This window comes from Cyprinus carpio, chromosome B10, assembly GCF_018340385.1.
Source record: "Cyprinus carpio isolate SPL01 chromosome B10, ASM1834038v1, whole genome shotgun sequence".
Classification (NCBI taxonomy): Eukaryota; Metazoa; Chordata; class Actinopteri; order Cypriniformes; family Cyprinidae; genus Cyprinus; species Cyprinus carpio.
The window spans coordinates 5,485,542-5,506,811 of NC_056606.1; the positions used below are offsets into that span (position 1 = coordinate 5,485,542).

Below are 21,270 nucleotides of genomic sequence, written 5' to 3' on the forward strand. Positions count from 1 at the left end.
TATTTGTTTTAAAGGGTATCTTGACTGTAGTTTACACAGCATATAAATTATTAAACTGAGTAATAAACTAGCTACTTGGTAACACTTTATAATAAGGTCCCATTAGTTAATCCATTAGCTCACATTAAATAATAACGAGCAACACATTTGTTAGAGCATTTATTAATCTTTTACTAATCTGTTAATAATAAAAAGCAACTGTTCATTGTTAGTTCATATGTCCATTAAATAATATTAACAAATACAACTTTTTAATTGAATAACGTATTAGTCAATTTTAAAATTAACATTAGCTAAGATATTAAATGCTTTAGAATTTTTTTATTGCAAGTTAAAATGTAGGAAACTAATTTTAACAAATGAAGCTTTATTGTAAAGTGATTATTTATTATTGGAGTAACTCCAGCGTTTGTGAACAGTCATTAGCTGAATTCTGAGGCTATGGCAGTGTGTTACCTGGTTTTGTCATGCAGTCTCTCATTAGAGGAGTGTGAGGAGAGGTCTGAGTGATGACTCCGCCGATCCTCCTGAGGAGAATAGGAGCGGTACGACTCTATCTCGGAGATATCTGAAACACACATGTACAACATGTCGCCATCACACTTGCATGACGGGTTATACACCAAAGTCTCAAAGGTTTGAATCCCTAGACCTGAGAAATATAAAACACGCTAATTAAAACCAGATTTGTTTTCCTTCAGTCCTACATCTAACATTATTTAATGTAAAAATCAATATGGAGGATTTTCAGAAGAACATGAACAAACAACTTCCAAAACATGGTGCAAGTCTCACTAGAGTTTATAAATTGACATTTTTCATAAGCTTTGGATTATGGGTAGGGTTTATGTAATCCTTCAAAAGCCTCTCTCTCCAGTCCAGTGTCAGTACAGCAGTCCAAAAAAAGGCAAGAGGTCAGAGGTCACTTAGAGATTAAGGCTGGGTTTCGCCAAATACCTCACGAAATCATACATCACTATACTTTACATACAGGTCCTTCTCAAAAAATTAGCATATTGTGAAAAAGTTCATTATTTTCCATAATGTAATGATAAAATTAAACTTTCATATATTTTAGATTCATTGCACACCAACTGAAATATTTCAGGTCTTTTATTGTTTTAATTGATGATTTTGGCATACAGCTCATGAAAACCCCCAAAATTCCTATCTTTTAGCATATCAGGTTCTCTAAACGAGCTATTAACCTAATCATCTGAATCAAATTAATTAACTCTAAACACCTGCAAAAGATTCCTGAGGCTTTTAAAAAACTCCCAGCCTGGTTCATTACTCAAAACCACAATCATGGGTAAGACTGCCGACCTGACTGCTGTCCAGAAGGCCATCATTGACACCCTCAAGCGAGAGGGTAAGACACAGAAACGAAATTTCTGAACGAATAGGCCGTTCCCAGAGTGCTGTATCAAGGCACCTCAGTGGGAAGTCTGTGGGAAGGAAAAAGTGTGGCAAAAAAAACGCTGCACAACGAGAAGAGGTGACCGGACCCTGAGGAAGATTGTGGAGAAGGACCGATTCCAAGACCTTGGGGGACCTGCGGAAGCAGTGGGACTGAGTCTGGTAGTAGAAACATCCAGAGCCACGTGCACAGGCGTGTGCTTTTGAACCAGAAAACAGCGGCAGAAGCGCCTGACCTGAGCTACAGAGAAGCAGCACTGGACTGTTGCTCAGTGGTCCAAAGTACTTTTTTCGGATGAAAGCAATTTTTGCATGTCATTCGGAAAGCAAGGTGCCAGAGTCTGGAGGAAGACTGGGGAGAAGGAAATGCCAAAATGCCTGAAGTCCAGTGTCAAGTACCCACAGTCAGTGATGGTCTGGGGTGCCATGTCAGCTGCTGGTGTTGGTCCACTGTGTTTTATCTCAAGGGCCAGGATCAATGCAGCTAGCTATCAGGAGATTTTGGAGCACTTCATGCTTCCATCTGCTGAAAAAGCTTTATGGAGATGAAGATTTCGTTTTTCAGCACGACCTGGCACCTGCTCACAGTGCCAAAACCACTGGTAAATGGTTTACTGACCATGGTATTACTGTGCTCAATTGGCCTGCCAACTCTCCTGACCTGAACCCCATAGAGAATCTGTGGGATATTGTGAAGAGAAAGTTGAGAGACGCAAGACCCAACACTCTGGATGAGCTTAGGCCGCTATCGAAGCATCCTGGGCCTCCATAACACCTCAGCAGTGCCACAGGCTGATTGCCTTCCATGCCACGCCGCATTGAAGCAGTCATTTCTGCAAAAGGATTCCCGACCAAGTATTGAGTGCATAACTGAACATAATTATTTGAAGGTTGACTTTTTTTGTATTAAAAACACTTTTCTTTTATTGGTCGGATGAAATATGCTAATTTTTTGAGATAGGAATTTTGGGTTTTCATGAGCTGTATGCCAAAATCATCAGTATTAAAACAATAAAAGACCTGAAATATTTCAGTTGGTGTGCAATGAATCTAAAATATATGAAAGTTTAATTTTTATCATTACATTATGGAAAATAATGAACTTTTTCACAATATGCTAATTTTTTGAGAAGGACCTGTATGTCACAAGATAATCATATATATTCAAACAATATTCAATCAAACAATAATCAGTATGAATTACTGTTCATTAAATAGTTTAATTGAATAAAATATATTGATGCAAAAACCTGACGCAAAAATAGTGAGAAATTGCCAAAAAAAAAAACGTTTCTTACACATCCAGATAAATGGAAACTGCGTACACAAATGTTTTTTTAATCTAATGTCCATTAGAATGGGAATGTCCCTCCTCTAAACCAACAGCAACAACAAAAAGCAAATCAAGGTTGATGACTACTGGCCCTTTGATATGTTCCACACCAAATTTCTGTTTTAATATGAAATGCAACAGTGGCGAAATGAAAGAGGACGTCAGTGCAACCAGACAAATTGTAATTGTTCATCTTCAAGGGTTTTGATCTCCTCACCATCTATTTCCGAGTCGCTGTCTGCCATGGGTGGGATTCGGATGAGCACCTGACTGCGATCCCTCTGCACCACCAGCTGCAGCTTCCCACGAGACTTCTCGATCAGCTTCCCTGCGTCACTCAGAGACAGATTCTCTGTGGCCGTACCGTTAATCTGACACATGGAAGTAAATATAAATAAATAAAGTACAACAAATTTGAGATTGAGACTTATATTTTGGGTTAGTTGGTTTTTTTTTTTTTAAGGACCTGTTGGCAGCTCAGGAACACCTCTCTGTAAACACCTCTCTGTATTCACACTACAGTGTCTGTGTTTTTGTATGTTTTTGTTAAAAAGTTTGGGGTCAGAAGTTTTTTTTTATGTAATACTTTTATTTATCAAGGATGCATTAAATTGATCAAAAGTGACAGTAAAGACACTAATAATTTGACATTTCTGTTTCAAATAAATGCTGCTCCTTTGAACTTTTCCAATAAAATCAGGAAGTAGCGAAGCTGTTTTAATGTTTTAAAATATGAAAATAAGTTTCTTGAGCAGCAAATCATCATATAAGGATCATTTCTGACTGAATCATGTGAGCAATGATGCTGAAAATTCAGCTTTGAAGTTCAATGTCTATTTGAAATATATTCAAACAGAAAACGGCTTATTAAATTGTAAAAATATTTCACAGTTTTAACTGTATTGTACTGACCAAATAAATGCAGCCTTGGTGAGCATTAAACAGTTGCTTGCTTAACAAAAATATATATAAAAAAAGGGAAGTGCTTGCTAGTGCAAAATGCATTACCACAATGCTAGGATATGCACTGCATTGTGGTTGATAAGCAGTTCTGAATAGTGTTGTGAATGGTTGTTATTAAGGGGTTTTGTTTATTGTTGTGAATGAATTTTGTGGTTTGTATTGTTCAAGAGACGTACTTTCAGAATAACGTCACCTTCCTGTAGTTTGCCCTCTTTGGATGCCAGGCCGGTGCTCGTCATCTCTTTGATGAACAGCTGACTGCCAAGACGAAGGCCATATTCTGGACAGATATGAGAAAAGATCACGTTAGACGCTTGGCTGCAGGATGAAACTGGAAACAGATAAACGTTGGCGATGTGTATCTACCGTCATTGGGCCGGTTCTTTAGTAGAGTAACACTGAGTGGCTTCTCCAGGGGTTCGTGTTGCTGTGGCGGCGGCGAGGGCGAGCGATCCAGCCGGTCTCGACTGCTACCCCTCATGGATTCGTCTTGCCGCGGATCGAACCTCTTGCGCTCGTGGTCGCTGGCTAAATTCTCTCTGCTGTATCCCGGAGCCGGTTCGGGCCTGTACCGCGTATCAGGACTGTGTGATCTGTCCAGGTTGTGTTCGCTGCGATAGCGCCGGTCTGGACTGTAGTTGCGGTCCAGTGTGCGATCGCTTCTGTAGCGGCGGTCCGGACTGTGGTCGCGATCCAGGTTGTGGTCACTTCGGTAGCGGCGGTCTGGGCTGCGCTCGTGGTCCAGCATTCGGCCGCGGCTGCCGTCTCGTCTGTACTGTCTGTCGGGGCTCAGGCCGCGGTCCATGCTCCTCCCGCGGCTGCGATCATAGTCACGATCACGCTCGTCTGCGTAACTCGCGTCACGGTCAGGGTAGCTGCGCCGGTCGTGGTCATAGTCGTCGTTGTAGTCGCCACTAAAGACACGGTCGTCTGGGGAAGCAGCACGTTTGATCACGCTGACGGGGATTTTTCTTGATCTCTTAATCGTCTGATGAAGGATGGGGACAAAAATTAATTGTTCATTCATTAAATTCTGATTTCAACTGCCAGCGATCGACAAACATGGTCAATAAAGTTATAACTGAAATGACAAATAATTCAAAAGGTTACACTCACGATTTTGGCTACTTTGCCGCATTTGCGGAGAGTTTGCACTGCAAAGGCGTGTTGGACACCGTCCATGGGCACATGGTTGACCTGGATCACTCTGTCATTTTCACTGAACAACAGCATGAAACACGGTTAGGAAATGTCTCTACATGTCAGAAAGGGACTTCAAATCCTTCCAACAGTTTAGAAATGTCAAAAGAACCAGCATAAATAAAACAAATAAAATCTTGAATAATAGTGTTGGCAGGCAACAAATAAAATGCAATGCAATTAAATAAAAAAAAAAAAAAAAAAAATAAACCTGATTATCAAAAATAAATTCAATTGCTTATAACTACTTTCTTGCATCTTTATTACAGACTCTTTACTGTGTGAAAAATTTGAGGGATACATGCCATTGTTTTAATTTGTTGTTAATATTTGTATTCACTTTTCTTTGGTCAGTTTTAAATGTTTAGATTTTAATGTATAATATAACCATACAAGAGCAATATAATGAATATACTTTAATTTATCTAAAAAAAAAATTCTATATTTTTTATTATTATTTTATTTATATTTAGTAGTATTTATACATGCATCTCTTCAAATAAAATTATTGGATTCATTAGCATATTAATTTTTTTTTTGGGGGGGGGGGGTATTTGGGGGGGGGTATTGAGAATCATTTTTTACTTCAAAAATGTTGGTTTCGTGACAATCCTACAATAGCTTTTCTACTTTAAACAGCACTTTAGGATTACAAATCTTATAAAAAAAAGGGTGGGATGTGTTAAATGTTGTTTCAGAGCTTACAACAGCAAGCCATCTGCAGGACCCCCTTGCAGCACATCGGATACGACAATTGACCCTTCTCCACTTTCTTCGTTCGGGTTTTCCCTCCCTCCAGACACAGCAATGCCAAAGCCCATCTTAGAATCCTATTTATACACCACAGAATGCATTTTATTTTACGCATGAAACCATAGTTATTCATTTACAACAATAAATCACTTTAAATTCATGTAGATGTACAGGAAGGAATGACTAATTAACAAGTAACCCAGGAATTACGTTTTCCTGATATTTTGGATATAACAGTAATATCATCAAGACAAACAATAAAAATATATGTATGATAAAGTTCACCAAGAGGATAAAGCAATAATGTCTTTAAAGAGAAACCAATAAACTCTCCAAATAATCACAGGGTGAAGTACTCACCCGCTGTAGGGTCACAGTGTACTGCTCCCACACCGTCTCCTCCATGACTGGGTTCTGAAACAGTATGAACAGGCTTACATGTAGGACACTGATGGACAGAGTCAAGTTACAGCAGATATCAGTGATCTGAGCAAAATCTGCAGCGTGGTGCTGCCACAGTGAAAAAGTATATGAGTGTTTCTCTTCCAACCCATTGACATGAGCTCATCTGATTACTCAATGACAGATCTGAAAAATGTCTATATATTCAACCAGATATAATTAGTGATCTACAAGAAAGAAAATGGCATCATATGTGGACTGCTAGGAAAAACTGAAACGATTAACAAATGTATGGCATGGCCCCTTTAAAATAATAAGCCTGCATTATATGAAAGCAATTATTTTAAAAGGAAGCCTGGTCAGTGAGTTAAACACTATAAACACAGTCTTCAGCATCAGTCTGAGAGCCACGTGACGTCCTGCGCCGCGAAACACCTCCAGTTACCTCTTCATCCGCCCGTGTGCACGCTGGGTGATTATGATTGCTGCTCTTTAATCTCCTCAGGCAAATATGAATCCCAGAACTGCCCTAAATAATTCTCAACCCAGAATCCACAACCGATGCCTTTTAGCATTTCATGTATAAATGACTTCAATGTGTTGGTTTTCCTTCAAATGAAAATGAAAAGGCTTAGCTTTTGAGGTTATATGCAAATAATCTATTATGATCTTTTACAATTTTCAAAGTTCATTTAAGCAACAACTTCAAGTTTACTGACAAAAAAGTAATTCAGTGTACAATACTTTACTGATCTGATTCTCACTAAACAATTTAAGCATTTTTATTAGGTTTTTTTTATGTTTTTAGTTAAGTTGATTTAGTGTTAATGTTTGTAGGTGGAAAGCATGGGATATTGGGTTCTATACTGCCCTACTTGCATATTAAAGTAATATATATATATATATATATATATATATATATATATATATATATATATATATATATATATATATATATGCATTTTAGGTCAGTGGATTGAATGTCAAACATGACCTTATATATATATATATTATATACTTTTTATTAGTGCTGTATACATGTGTGTGTATTTTTTTTTATGTAAACAAAACCTTTTATTTCAGATCTGATTAATCGTGATTAATCATATGACATCACTACTTTTTATGAATAAACCAAAATTGCAATTATGGAAAACTGAGAATGGACAACTACAACAACAAAACAAATATAACAAAATCCAGCACTGTATCACCACTTATTTTAGCACACATTAATTAAATGAAAATTCAGCTTGAAAATGTAAAATGATTTGATAAATATTTGCTGTGTGAACTACATCGAAAAGTGTTGGGGATAAAATCAGCCACGGGAAAAAGTTTGGAAACATGTTCCACTTGTTGCCACCATAAACTAAAAATATGAACAGAAAAAGCACACTGAGCAAATGTTAAACTTCAAAAGCATTTTTGTAAAACAACACAGGTGCTTAAGTGATTAAAGGGATACTCCAACCCAAAATGAAAGTTTTGTCATTAATCACTTACTCCCATGTCGTTCCAAACCCGTAAAAGCTTTGTTTGTTTTCGGAACACAATTTAAGATATTTTGGATGAAAACCAGGAGGTCTGTGACTGTCCCATAGTAGACTGCCAAGTAACTTACACTGTCAAGGTCCAGAAAAGTACGAAAGACATCGCAATGACAGTCACAAGCCTCCCGGTTTTCATCCAAAATATCTTAAATTGTGTTCTGAAGACGAATAAAGCTTTAACAGGTTTGGAACGACATGGGGGTAAGTGATCAATGACAAAATTTTTATTTTGGGTTGGAGTATCCCTTTAATCACTCTCATCACTGATTCTAATGCCGGTCTAAAAAAAGAAGTAACATCTACTCAGAAATCAAACTATATCACCACCTATTCATCACAGCGTCATAAACTTGGCAAAAACTTTTCAACCTATTCCTAAACCTTTGCAATCTCAAACGAATTTCTACATCAAATTATAACATGCATCAGTGTATGTACTGCAACAAAAATGTGTATTGCAATGTATCATAATGAAAATAAAAGTCCAACGAATCAAGAAACGTAATAATTCGTATATATTTGTTTTACCAATAATTATGAAACATTACACCATGCCATGATGCATTGCACTGTTTAGTAAAGAATCCCTAAAGAATTTCCTTCCTATACACTCCTACCAAACACTATGCCATAAAATGATACACTTCACCCAAACTGTGTAAGACATTAACAGGTGAAGTTGTAAAGGGAAAGAGCAGAAAGCATGCTTACGATGCCCTGGAGGATGCGAATGGCCTTGATGGTGTGCGCCCATTTCCTGTGCAGCGAGAAGACCGTCTTCATGTTGTCACCTCTCCCGTGAACACAGAGTCTCTGGGCCAAAGCGCATCACCCCTCGGCACAATGAATCTGTCTGCCTTTGACGTAAGACTGATGCCGCTGGCCTACATTCTGCGCAAATCCCACTGTCCACAGCGACCCACGGCAGCCACGACGCAAAAAAAAAAAAATTGGTCCAGGCCAGACGCTGTCTACTGCTGAGCTATTAAATTAAAATTTCATTTCAATTCATCAAACGATACGCCTCTGTCTGGGTTGACATTAAAAGCTCTTCGCGGCTTACAGAAGGCAAGTGCCACTTTCGAAACGCCGATGCTTTTGGATTGGGATTTCTTTCTGCAAGATGAGCTTTTGAACGTGCAATAGGGACTGGTAGATGAGCAGTGATTTCATCACTTTTTAATTACAATTTAGAAGGATTATCGGGTTTGAAGCACCTAAGCGCCATTATTTTCTCATTTGCGAAAGCCACATAGAATTAAATGCCTTACTATAATAGTGCTATTTTAGTCAACTAAACATCATAAAGTTCTCTGATCTATAACGGCTTTCTAACTCAGCCTCAAATCTCATCTATGACAGGATTAACGTGTGGCACATGAGCTGTCCTCAATTCTCTTTACTGTGATAACCAGAACAGATTACTGATGAACGATGTCAAAGAATTGATTTCTCACTGTAACTGAGCTTGTACGATTAAATTGTACAACAGCAGGTCTCTGAGCTCTCAGTCCAACACCACAACAACAGACTGACTGAGACAACCTCGTAAGGGACCTGAGATGTGTGAATGTGATTCAGTTCGGTTTCCTGTGCTCTTCTGACGGGCATTCATTCAATTCTCATTCAACTGCCCTGAAACAGTACCAACCAAAACATTTGGAGAAAACTGACAATTTTACCTTAATGGCTTCTTCTTAAATGCTTGAAAATAGTTTTGTAGATGCATTACATTATGTATGTATCAAGTATCCAGACAATTAAGAAACAATCCAGAATAACTGAGTTTTGATTGGCACTGTACACTACCTTCATAAGTTTGGGGTCAGTGGGATTTTTTTAAAGTCTCTTATCCGCTCACTGAGGATGCATTTATTTGATTAAAAATACAATAATATATTTTTAAAAAGTAAATTATTCTGTGATTAAAGCTGAATTTTCAGCATCATTACTCCAGTCTTCAGTGTCATATGATCCTTCAGAAATCATTCTGATATACTAATTTGCTGCTCAATAAACATTTCTGATTATTATTGTCAATGTTGGGAACAGTTGTGCTGCTTCATATTGTTTGCGGAAACCATGTATTTTTTAACATTTTTCATTACTAATTTCTATACTATAGTATATTAAGTATATATATATATATATATATATTTAAAAAAAAAAACTGACCCCAGACTTTTAAATGGTAGTGTATACTTAATGATCCAATCAATCGTCACCTATCTTTAAGCATAATCTAAAAACTTGAACTTGGCATAAAAGCATAAAATAAATTTAAAAGTAAATAGATAAAAAAAAAATCACTGCATTAAATAAATTACATGTGGTTACATTACGAAATGATGATGATGATGATGGAATGGAATTTCTAATTAACAAAAACTCAAAAACTAACTTCTTCTGAACTCATTTGGTAAATTAAATGAGAAATGGACACTAAACAACTGCTTTGACACTAACAAGTTCTCTCCAGCTCACAGAAATACAAAATAAAGTCAGCCAGTGTGAACTTTGAATAATTACACAAGTCCAATACAGCGCAAGTCAACAGTTTAGAGAAACACTGCCTGCCTGGTCTTATGAGCTGTGATACTAAACACTTCTTACAGGTAAGCATGGATTTGACGGCATCATACTGGCAGGACATTTCTGTGCAGCAAGAATAAAAAACAACAGAAGCAAAAATCTTCAATTTACATGCATATTCTAAATAATTCAATATGGTGCATACTATTATAGACACTGTAGCTTAAAATTTAAAGCCTTTGCAGTTCAATCAAGCAAGGTATACCATTGCTGAGCCGTCAGAAAACATACTGAACTGTATGCGGTCTGCTGTTAGACAGAGTAAGCACAATGAGTGCAGACGACAGCAGCAGACTGAATTCCCTCTGCATTATAGATAAGCAGCTTTAGCTGTCTGTGTCCCTCAAAAAGACTGAAATCAGTCAATCCAGGCCCCAACATATATGCTTCTAGTGAAACGTGTGAAAGTCTCATTTCAGATGATGCATGTGAGACTTACTGCATGATGCACATTATGCAAACAGCATAAATCCAATCCAGGTTTGGGTAAAGAACACAGAAGGGGAAGGGAAAAACCGAGCTCTTCTGAGCTGCTCGCCAGAGGGATTTGTTCGGTTTGGTGTAAAATCAGAAAGACTAATGGACAATTTCAGACGCATTAGCAGCTACAATAATTCCGTATAATGAAGTGTTGTGGGTTGTGACAGATTATGATGTTAATGTAAGACTGGTGAGGTGGTCCCTCTGCTGGTGAAACTTAAATGTTTTCATAATGACTATAAACAACATTAAATAATTAATAAACACACACGTTAGCTTTCCAGAAGCTTATGTTCCCTAAAACTGCTTGTGCTATCCTTTTAAACAAAACATTAATTAAAAAAATCCTCCAGTATGTACTTACGAACATAAGTAACTAACGTTAGTCGGTTTAAACATTTGAAAGTAACGTTATAATTAATTCGTTAAATGTCGCTTGCGATGGGAAACAGTTGCGCTTATGATCTGGTTTATATAACGTATCGTGTTATATCGACGTTTAGATACATTGTTTGGTATTTTAGGAAGCAGGTGGTTGTCCTTGTAAGGTGGACAGTAACAGAAACAAGTTTGTACCTCAGAAAACAGACTTCGTTCAAGTGTAACGTTACTCTCTGTGAACTGAACGAGTACTAACAGTAAGTTACTCACGTGATAATTGTCCTTAACATTTCTAACGTTACTCAGAAAGAGCCGCCTCTCCACGACTACGGGCATCTCGCAAACTGCACTAAACTGTAAAATAAAGATGTTTACTTGAAATAAATAGTTTAATATTTCATGGTGAGTGAATTAAACGCATGGGTAGTAACTCCGAAACGTCTGAATAGCGACAACACGAGCGCCTAAACGTTTGAACCGTTGTAGCGTAAACCCCGACCGTACCAATACATCACTGGGGGAGGTAATGAGATCCAATGATCTTTAACCTCTACTGAATGTGCGATTAATACTCATGTATTCACATTAAACTGGATTTACCTTCCGCTATAGATGGTTAGACATGATTTGATGAATTAAACAACGAGCAATGCTGTATTTCTTTCACAGCGTACCCTATGAGGCACAATCATGGACTGTTCCAAATCTATCGACTGTATTTGCGCACCGTCTTAGCTCATGAATATCAATTAGGACGCGCTGGCATTGCTTAGCAACCTTACTGAAGCTTCCAGACACGTAACGTACGTAATTAATATTCATAAGTCAAATCTTCCCCACTGCAGGACTGCAGTGTATTTTCTGCTCGGAAGGGATTAGTTTTACTTGGAGATATAAGGTCATAACTACCAGAGCTTTTCTGAACAAAATTTTATATTTTGGAAAAATAATTCAGATAAAAATATTGTATAAGATTAACAATTAAAAGATAAATAAATATTCTATATATAATAATAATAATAATTATAAAAAATACCATTATGTAAACAATTTTAAAAATATATTTTTTAAGCTTGGTGCATTTGTATATTTAAACACCTACAATAGCCTACAAAATACATGTCAACATGGGCAAGATGAAGAATAATAATCACTATATGTTTTCATGAGAATTTGTGTGTGTAGTACCTGTAAAAGGGCTGGGTAGCTGGGAGCAGAGAGGCGTTGCAGACACAAATACTGAGCTTCGTGGGACAAGGAAAACCTTTTGGAACGCCGTGACCGGAATAACTCTATCTGGTTGGACTGGTCACTGTAAAAATACATTTTTAGTTAATAACACTGATCACAGACTCAACAACAACAACAAATGTTAGTCACTGTAAAATCAGCTACATCTAGAGATATTTTCAGAGTAAAACTGAGCACGATCCATTATTTCTCACACAGCCCGAGTCCTAAACACATAACCACAAGTCAGTATACACAGTACTCAGGTTGATCTGTTAATAGCTAAATGTTAGTGTGTGTGCATGTAAATAAATTGTCTAACCCTGCAGTAACTCCTGATCATGCAGTATGTTTTGTTGTAGCTTAGTCTGACAAGAAAATACAGAACTTAGCTTAACAATAGTGCTTTGAGTACATAAAGAAACTGTATTATATTCACAAAACAAGTGTAAGCACCTGCTCTGAATAGAGTACACTTGATCTTCTTTGCAAGAAAACTGCAATTATTAACTGTGCTGTTTAGCATAACTGCTCAGATGTGTTCATGAGGTCTTTGCCTGCACAGTAGCCAGAAGGAATGAACTATTGTTTCAGTAATAGGAGTCCTCAGGTTCAAGAAACTGAAAAACTTGCCACTGATGTCTGAGTCGGCCTAACTTTTCATTGATAGTCTTGAGCCTAGATACGTCAGAGGGCCTCACAAATACACTCTCAGAAAAACAAAACCAGGAGCTGTCACTGGGGTGGTACTCTTTCAGAAGGTACTAATATGCGCTGCACTATTTAGGTACTGATTTGTACACTTTTGGTGCTTTTACTGTACTAATATATTCCCGTTTAGGGGTAAATAAAGTACAAAAGTGTCCCTTTTGAAAGGCACACTGCTTTTAAAGACCAGATCAAAAGATCCAGCCTCTGACTGCGTCTGAAACACTCTCAGTAGGTACTCGTTTAAAGTACTTCACAACTGTTAAAAAATATGTTCTGTAGTATGAATGTGTAGTATGAATGTAATTCTGTTGTACTACATCCCCCATGTTGTTGTTATCACGTGACCTATAGGTCTATAGAGTCGCGTCGCTTGTCTGTCATTTATAAATCCTCTCCAGTGGCCTACTTTTCACTATGTATTCAATAAATTCGGACATGTTTTGCTTTTAGCCAACTGTATAGTTGGGAAACTGGGATATTCAGACACAGCCTATAGTATTCTGGTGACTAGTAAGACACATTGGCTCAATTTCACAATGCTATATTCATACTTTAAATCTTTGTATGAATAAGTAGGGATGTGCAATATGCCAGTCCCATATTGATTATGTGCCGAAACTGGAGAGAAAGGACCCCCAAACAAACCTTCAGTTTTGGTCCTTTTGTGGTTTGACCGAGTTCCCTTTTAATTGTGAACATCAAAAGCACTTAAGGTCAATTACAGCTGGTTCCTTTTCTGATTTACTTTAACAGAACTGTGTTTCATTAAAAGTGTGCAATATGTAAAAACACCCTTAAAGTGAATCTTTAAAAACGCTAATAATTTCAGAACAGTTCAATGTAATCTTCAGCAAATACCATAATAAATATACAACATATTGCACGTCATAATTAAATATCGTGATGCCCAAATTCACTTGTAGCATTTCAAACTACTCATTTTAGTTTTTAGCGCACCTTTCCCATGTTTGGTACATTTCTGATCGCGATCTTATTATGATATGCTATTGGATCTTGATTATAATTCACAAAATGTATTGCATGACGTAAAGTAGATGACAATATTGAGTGTCCCTTTCAATGTTTGTACTGTATATGGAATTTTTTGTTATTTTATATAATCTGCTGGATGAAATGTCTAAGTTCAGTCACAAGAAGTTACACGATCTGAGGCATCACTCAAGATGAGCTTCGATCAAAGTTTAATACTTAGCATGGGGTTTACCGAGCACCTCCCAGAATTCTGTGCTAAACAAAACTGATTTGCTCAGTTACTATTGAAAAACTCAAATACTTTCCAGGGTCACCATGTCACACACAGAGTAACAATTATAGTACAACAATTACATCATTTAGTAGAAATGAGCAACAATATATACTTAAACACATCTGATCATTACTATTGTTAAACTCAAATACTTTTGCACCAGTTAGGTCTTTAGTGTTAACAAAAATATGAAACCAGCTACGCCTGTCACGAACAATATCAAACATTAATTTCCAGGTTTTTCTCTCTAGTACCTCCGGCCGGGTGGCAACAGCTCGCGCTTGTTGAGAGGCGCGATCCCGGCGGCCGCTTGCATGATGGTGATGAATTTCTTGTACTTCATTTCAAAAGTTCTCTGGTTCTTCTACAGATCTACAGAGGCTCTCAGCGACACTTAACCTCTCCGTTTTCCAACTGTAACATCACTACTTCACGACAAAGCTAAGTACAATTCATTTATCCATTAGACCCATCATCTGCAGTAGTGAATCTGTCCTGCTCTGTGGAGCCTCATAGATGCCCATTTCGTTCTCCTCGTAGGACAAGAGAGAGAAAAGAGAGAGAGAGGGAAAACATCGACCACGTTGGGCAGAGCGTCACTCTTACATAATTCTGGAGATCTCAAACATTAGTCTAATGAAAATGCTGTGAGGGGGGATAATTGTGGTACTAAGCCATGACAGATCATGGCCTGTTTCTCTGTAATCCCTCCGCCGCCGCTGGCTTAGCCTGTGCCCACTATCATGCATACATGCACACATATGCACACGATGTGTCTGTTCACAAACAGACCACCCTAGAGATGTTACTTTGGTGCAGTGATGGAGTAACCGGGCATCCAGGCCTTTTCCTCCACCCAGTGGCACTGGATTATGGGCAGGAGGAGATTGTGCTGCTCTAAAATCCCCTCCACACTCATCCAAATCACCTAAAGCCCCGCAAATGAAACCGTCTATTTTTAGGTTTGGTTACAAACGTATGGTTTGATTAAATGCTTAAGGCATTTTCTGACAGGTCACGTTTTGGTCCGCTCAACTGCAAACACTACTCTGATTCATCAGTTAGACCTCAGAGCAGAAACAGGATTATTCAGAGACCAGTGCTGTCACTGTGTGCTGGCAGACGAGCAGCAAAAGACCTGAGCTGCCGTCATATGGGCAAGTGAAGGCCAGCAAAAGAGTGGAAACAAAAATATGCTAAAATTTAAGCGGATAACATTTAATCTAGAAATATAGCTATTTATAGCAATGGCAATACAGCTGAAATATCTTATGTATGCAAAATAAATTTCAGTTGTTTGACGACATAAAAGGGTGCTTTTTTAATTTAGAAAAAACATTATTTAAACCAAAAAGCCACTGGAAACTAGATTCTAGATGTTTAATAATTATTTAATATTTCTAATACATAAACATTTCTTTTAAAAAAATGAATATAATGTGAAACACACATTAAAGCACATAACAATATTCAGAATGCTACTTAATACTAGAAGCAAATATAACTGGAAATATATATATATATAACATTTCTTTTAAAAAAATGAATATAATGTGAATATATATATATATATATAGACAGTACAGGTCAAAAGTTTGGAAACATTACTATTTTTAATGTTTTTGAAAGAATTCTCTTCTGCTCATTAAGCCTGCATTTATTTGATCAAAATACAGAAAAAAACAGTAATATTGTGAAATATTTTTACAACTTAAAATAATAGTTTTCTATTTGAAATATACTTTAAAAAAAATAATTTATTCCTTGTGATGCAAAGCTGAATTTTCAGCATCATTACTCCAGCCTTCAGTGTCACATGTAACATCCAGTCTATCACATGATCATTTAGAAATCATTCTAATATTCTGATTTATATGAGTGTTGGGAAACAGTTCTGCTGTCTAATATATTTGATGAATAAAAGGTTAAAAAGAACTGCATTTATTAAAAAATATATATATATATTTTCTAATAATATAAATTTTCTTTACTATCACTTTTTATCAATTTAACACATCCTTGCTGAATAAAAGTATTGATTTTATTTTTAAAAAAGGAAGAAAAAAAATTACTGACCCCAAATTACTGCCCAAATAGTGTATATTGTTATGACAAAATATTTATATTTTAAAAACATAGCTTCTTTTTTTTTTTTACTTTTTATTCATCAAAGTATCCTAAAAAAGTATCACATGTTCTGAAAAAATATTAAGCAGCAGAACTGTTTCCAACTTTGATAATGAATCATCATATTAGAATGATTTCTAAAGGATCATGTGATAATGATCCTAAAAATTCAGCTTGTGCATCACAGAAATAATGATAATTTAAAGTATAATACATTTAAAAACAATTATTTTAAATTGTAATAATATATCACAATATTACATTTTTTTTTTTCTGTATTTTTGATCAAATAAATACAGGCTTGATGAGCAGAAGAAACTTCTTTCAAAACATTAAAAATAGGAATGTTTCCAAACTTTTGACCTGTACTGTGTATATATATATATATATATATATATAATTTTTTTTTTTTTTATATACACACACACAGTAGTCAACATTTGAAGTGGATCAAAAAAGTTAATCAAAGTTGTCCTAAGACAAGAATGGGTATTTTGGTTTTAGGATAACTTTGATGAAAGGTTTCTATCCACTTCAAATGTTGCCTGCTGTACATATATATACTGCACTCTAAATAGTGGCATTGATTAACCATTATGCGATGGTCTGTCTGAATACTCGATTCTGATTGGCTGGCAGCTGTTGAAAAAATTAATTTAACTGCACAGGTAGTTCCAGGTCAGTTTAATCACGTTCTATATTAATGCGCTTTATAAACAGTGGTTACCATAGTAACATCTAACAAGTTGTAATTTACGAAAGTAACCGTCATTTTTATCGTTCCGGTCAAATATTGCCGCTCAAATATTATTAACATCTTTAATATGTGAATGCTGGCAAATGACCATGGTATAAGCGGGATAATCAACGGCTAGCTGTGCATTAAACGATTTGAATGCACTTCGCGGAGGCTACGCGTCGGGTGGTTCTTCGCCTCCACGTCGTGCATCCAAATCATTTAATGCACAGCTAGCCGTTGATTATCCCTTACTTGACTGTCAACTACTATACCCACAATAAGATTTCTTTATTTTCTTAAATTTGATCATAAACCAAGTTGCACATTTTGTAAACGCTATCTTTTTCTGGAAACTAAAAAAAGTAATAGCAATCTACCAGAGTAAACAAACATGAATCAAAGCACCTTCCGATATCAACACAAATGGCGGCTGAATCAACATTATAAATGGTACAGTCAGCATTACGTGCTGAAGCCTGTTGCAGATGTCAGCAGTGTTGTGCCCTCACTCGTAGAGACAAGCCCATGTACAGCTCTCATTACACTTACATTAGACATAATAATAGCACTTACACAATAGCACTGCTGGCCTAACCACTTCACACTACAACACAATGAAAGGTGCATTTAACAACAGTAATTTTGGTAATATGTCAGGCCACTTACAGAAGTAAAAAGTTCGTTCTTTTCCTCAATAATCTTACTTTGGTGACTGTTGACTGAATAATATTCTTCAAAATATAAATAATATATTTTTTAATGCTCCACAGAGGAAAGAAAGTCATGCATGTTTTTGGAACAACATGAGGGTGAATAAATAACAACCAAACTTTCATTTTTGGTAGAACTATGCCTTTAATGTGTCATTAATACAGCACAATTTCACACCAAGGTTTAATACTAAGGATTTCGTGTTTGTTTAAAACACAATATGAACAATAGTCTTCAGCAAGCACCACTAATAATAACTGAGAAATGCACCAGTACTCGTATCCTGCTGATACTGTATTGTGTAGGCTACCTCCAGACTGTTGACCTTCATGAACAAATGAACTTTGTCCTCCACTCTGACACAAAGTAAAAGCTGCTCAGGCACGTCAGACTCAGTCCAAACATGAACACATTCTGTAATACGCCCAAGGAACAATGAATAGCACCAGAATCAGAGTTTTTTTCTATAATATGAAAGGCAGACGCATCAAATAACATATTCAAACCAGTCTGATCCAGAACATTATTTTGTAGAAGATACCAAAATGCACCAGTATTAATAACACCATGAAATAATGAGATTCTTAATATCTAGAAACGTTTGCCAGGCTTTTCAGAATATACTTAGATATTTCTAAGAATGCTCATCTAATGAATTTTACAGCGTATCCCTAAAGTCAGCTCGAGTGGATTATGAACTCAAACCAGACGTAACAAAAGCGATCCGCACTATTTTCAGTCTATTGATTCTGCTGGGCTCAGGTTACATGTAAGCCAACAACATCATGTTTTAAACCTTGTAGAAATGTCAGAAATTCACTGGTAAATTAATTTGCTTATTCTTATGTATTTCAACTATCGTCCAAGTCTTTAATGCCCTTACGTAAGCGCTGCGTGGCAGTGTAAGCGGGGTCTTTCTCATGTGTTCGGCTCATGCAGAATCACGCCTACATTATGCAATGCACATATGTACTGCCATTCTCTGACAGATGTATATTCAATCCTCAAATAAATCATTTCATATTTCAATCACACCTCAGACAGCATTACAGAGTAAAAATATGTATAGACCTGTAATAATATAAAGCTGTTTATTTCAAAATGCTCTGAACAAATTGCACTTTTATCATGGCTTTAAGAGTTTAAGGATCTTTACTTTTGATTCATGAAAAGTTCTATTATGGTTAGTTGTGTTACTCTGGGGTTATTTTCCAGAACAGCAGCACTGAAAAGGTTATTTGTCCCTTTCTAACCACTGCTGCCCTCATGTGAGTGACTCTGAGTCACTGTCCAAAACTATGAGTCCCTCACGTTTCACACCTGGACATGACGAATGACAGTAAGACACTGGAGGTGTGACACTGAACACAGAATAACACGGTTTCATTTACTACTCATGTTCAGTTCAGTTTTTTTCCTCTTTTGTTCACCAAAGCAGCATTATTTTAATTAAAAATGCAGTAAAAATTATTTTATGCTAATTTGGTGCTTAATTTTATCAGTTTTTATTGTTACTTAATATATTATTATATTATTATGAATGTTGAAAATTATTTTTCCTGCTTAATATTTTTATGTAAACTTATCATTTTTTGAGGATTCTTTGATTAAACAGAAATTCTTTGAAATAAAAATCTTTTGTAAGACTATAAATCTTAATTACCCCACAATTTTTGAATGGTTGTGTATTACGGTTTACAACGCAAATCGTTTTCAATAAATATGATATAATAATCAGAAATCAGAATATTAGAATGATTTCTGAAGGATCATGTGACACTGAAGGGTAATGATGCTGAAAATTCAGCTGCATAGCAATACAATTGCATTTTAAAAATATATTAAAACAGAGTTGTTTAAAATTGTAATAATATTTCAAAATATTACTGTACTTTTAATCAAATAAATACAGCCATGAAGAGACTTCATTCAAAACCATTTTTTAAGAATCGTTCTTGTTTTTTGTTTTCCACCTACATTTTGTTTAGCTTTGTCAGACAAGTTCAAATTGTCAAATATAAGCAGTTATTGTTATTATTATTAAGAAAACTGGCCTAATCAAAATTATGCGATATTTAAAAGTTAGAAGCTCACCTTTTGAATAATTTTTCATAGACATTTTATAAGTTTCTCAATTGTTTAAAATTGAAAAATTCAATCGATTAATCATCAAATAGATTTGTTAACCAAGAAAAAGTGTGCAATAGTGTAGTTATGGGAGCGTATTGCTCTGAAACCACGCGTGAGGGGAAACTCACTGAAGTCTGGTGAGAATCACGCAGGACAGGACAGGGAACACATGTAGCCGAGGCCTGAAACACGCTGCCAGTTCTCACAAGACAAAACGAAATCAAATACAAGCCTGTACTAAAGTTCACATTAACGTGTACGTTATCTAAAAGCAGCAGTTTTATGTTCATATGACATTACTCAAGATTGAAGCCGCCTCCTCCCCAAAACAATAGACACCGAAACCAGCCAACAGAGAAACGCGACAAAAACAACAAACTCCTCCAGAGTGAAAGCACGTACCTTCAGAGGAGCAGATCCATGAACTCTGACAGACACAAGCGGGGCTCGGTGTGAGATATATGTGACTGGACACTTAAACAGAAAGACAGAGCTGCCCAATTCTGTGTACAATCCCAGATTTCCTGAATCTTCCAGGTATGGGCGTGTCCACGAGCGCGCAGGTGAGTCCAGCGGCGCGTTCCCAAACCACGTGACCGCGTCCATACCTGAGCAGCGGATTCAATCAATCTTTAAAGTCTGATGATTTAAAGCTTTGTGTCGTGACTAGATGCTTTCTTCGTTCTGAAATGTAGTAGTCAATCGTGTAGGAAATATTGTTACCATAAGGGTCAGGATAGACGATAATAATAATAATAATAATAATAATAATAATAATAATAATAATAATAATAATAATAATAAAAAATAATAAAATTACATTTATAAATGTTTTTAAAGATGATTTATGAAGTTAATTATATTCCCTGCAGCAATGATGTAATAGTTGTGAATAATTCAGAAGTTAAGAAATGCTTAAAGTGATTTGAAATAAAAACTGTGCTAAAGAGGTCATTTTTAATAACTATATAGTTAAAATCACTCAAAATATCTTATCAAATTATATTCATTTGGTGATATTTAGCTTTAGGCCTATTTGATTTATTTTAAATGTTTTTTAATCATAAAAACTTATTTTAAAATCCACACGCGTTGTGTTGCTTGAATTAACATTCTTATTGTAATATATATATATATATATATATATATATATATATATATAGTGCTGTCAAATGATTAATCGCATCAAAAAAATAAAAAATAAAATTGTTTACATAATATATTTGTGTGTACTGTGTATATTTATTATGTATATATAAATACACACATGTTTATATTT

At 36.0% G+C, this 21,270-nt stretch overlaps 1 protein-coding gene across 7 annotated transcripts in view; it reads right to left on the reverse strand.

Moving 5' to 3' along the window:
- Positions 1-20,577, reverse strand: part of tjp2a (tight junction protein 2a (zona occludens 2)) — a 28,120-nt gene extending 7,543 nt beyond the window's left edge. The window contains exons 1-9 of one of the 7 annotated variants that reach the window (XM_042732208.1): positions 20,394-20,532; positions 12,265-12,388; positions 6,029-6,082; positions 5,621-5,745; positions 4,832-4,934; positions 4,082-4,703; positions 3,892-3,995; positions 2,970-3,123; positions 457-568 (exon numbers count right to left, since the gene is read on the reverse strand). In XM_042732208.1, coding sequence (XP_042588142.1) covers positions 457-568; positions 2,970-3,123; positions 3,892-3,995; positions 4,082-4,703; positions 4,832-4,934; positions 5,621-5,745; positions 6,029-6,073 — 1,265 coding nt within the window. In that variant the 5' untranslated portion in view covers positions 6,074-6,082; positions 12,265-12,388; positions 20,394-20,532. Of the gene's footprint in view, positions 1-456; positions 569-2,969; positions 3,124-3,891; positions 3,996-4,081; positions 4,704-4,831; positions 4,935-5,620; positions 5,746-6,028; positions 6,083-8,334; positions 9,373-11,346; positions 11,541-12,264; positions 12,389-20,393 lie in introns of those variants that run through there. The other 6 variants (XM_042732209.1, XM_042732210.1, XM_042732205.1 and 3 more) reach the window with 6 other exon arrangements.
- Positions 20,578-21,270: the final 693 nt, after the last annotated feature.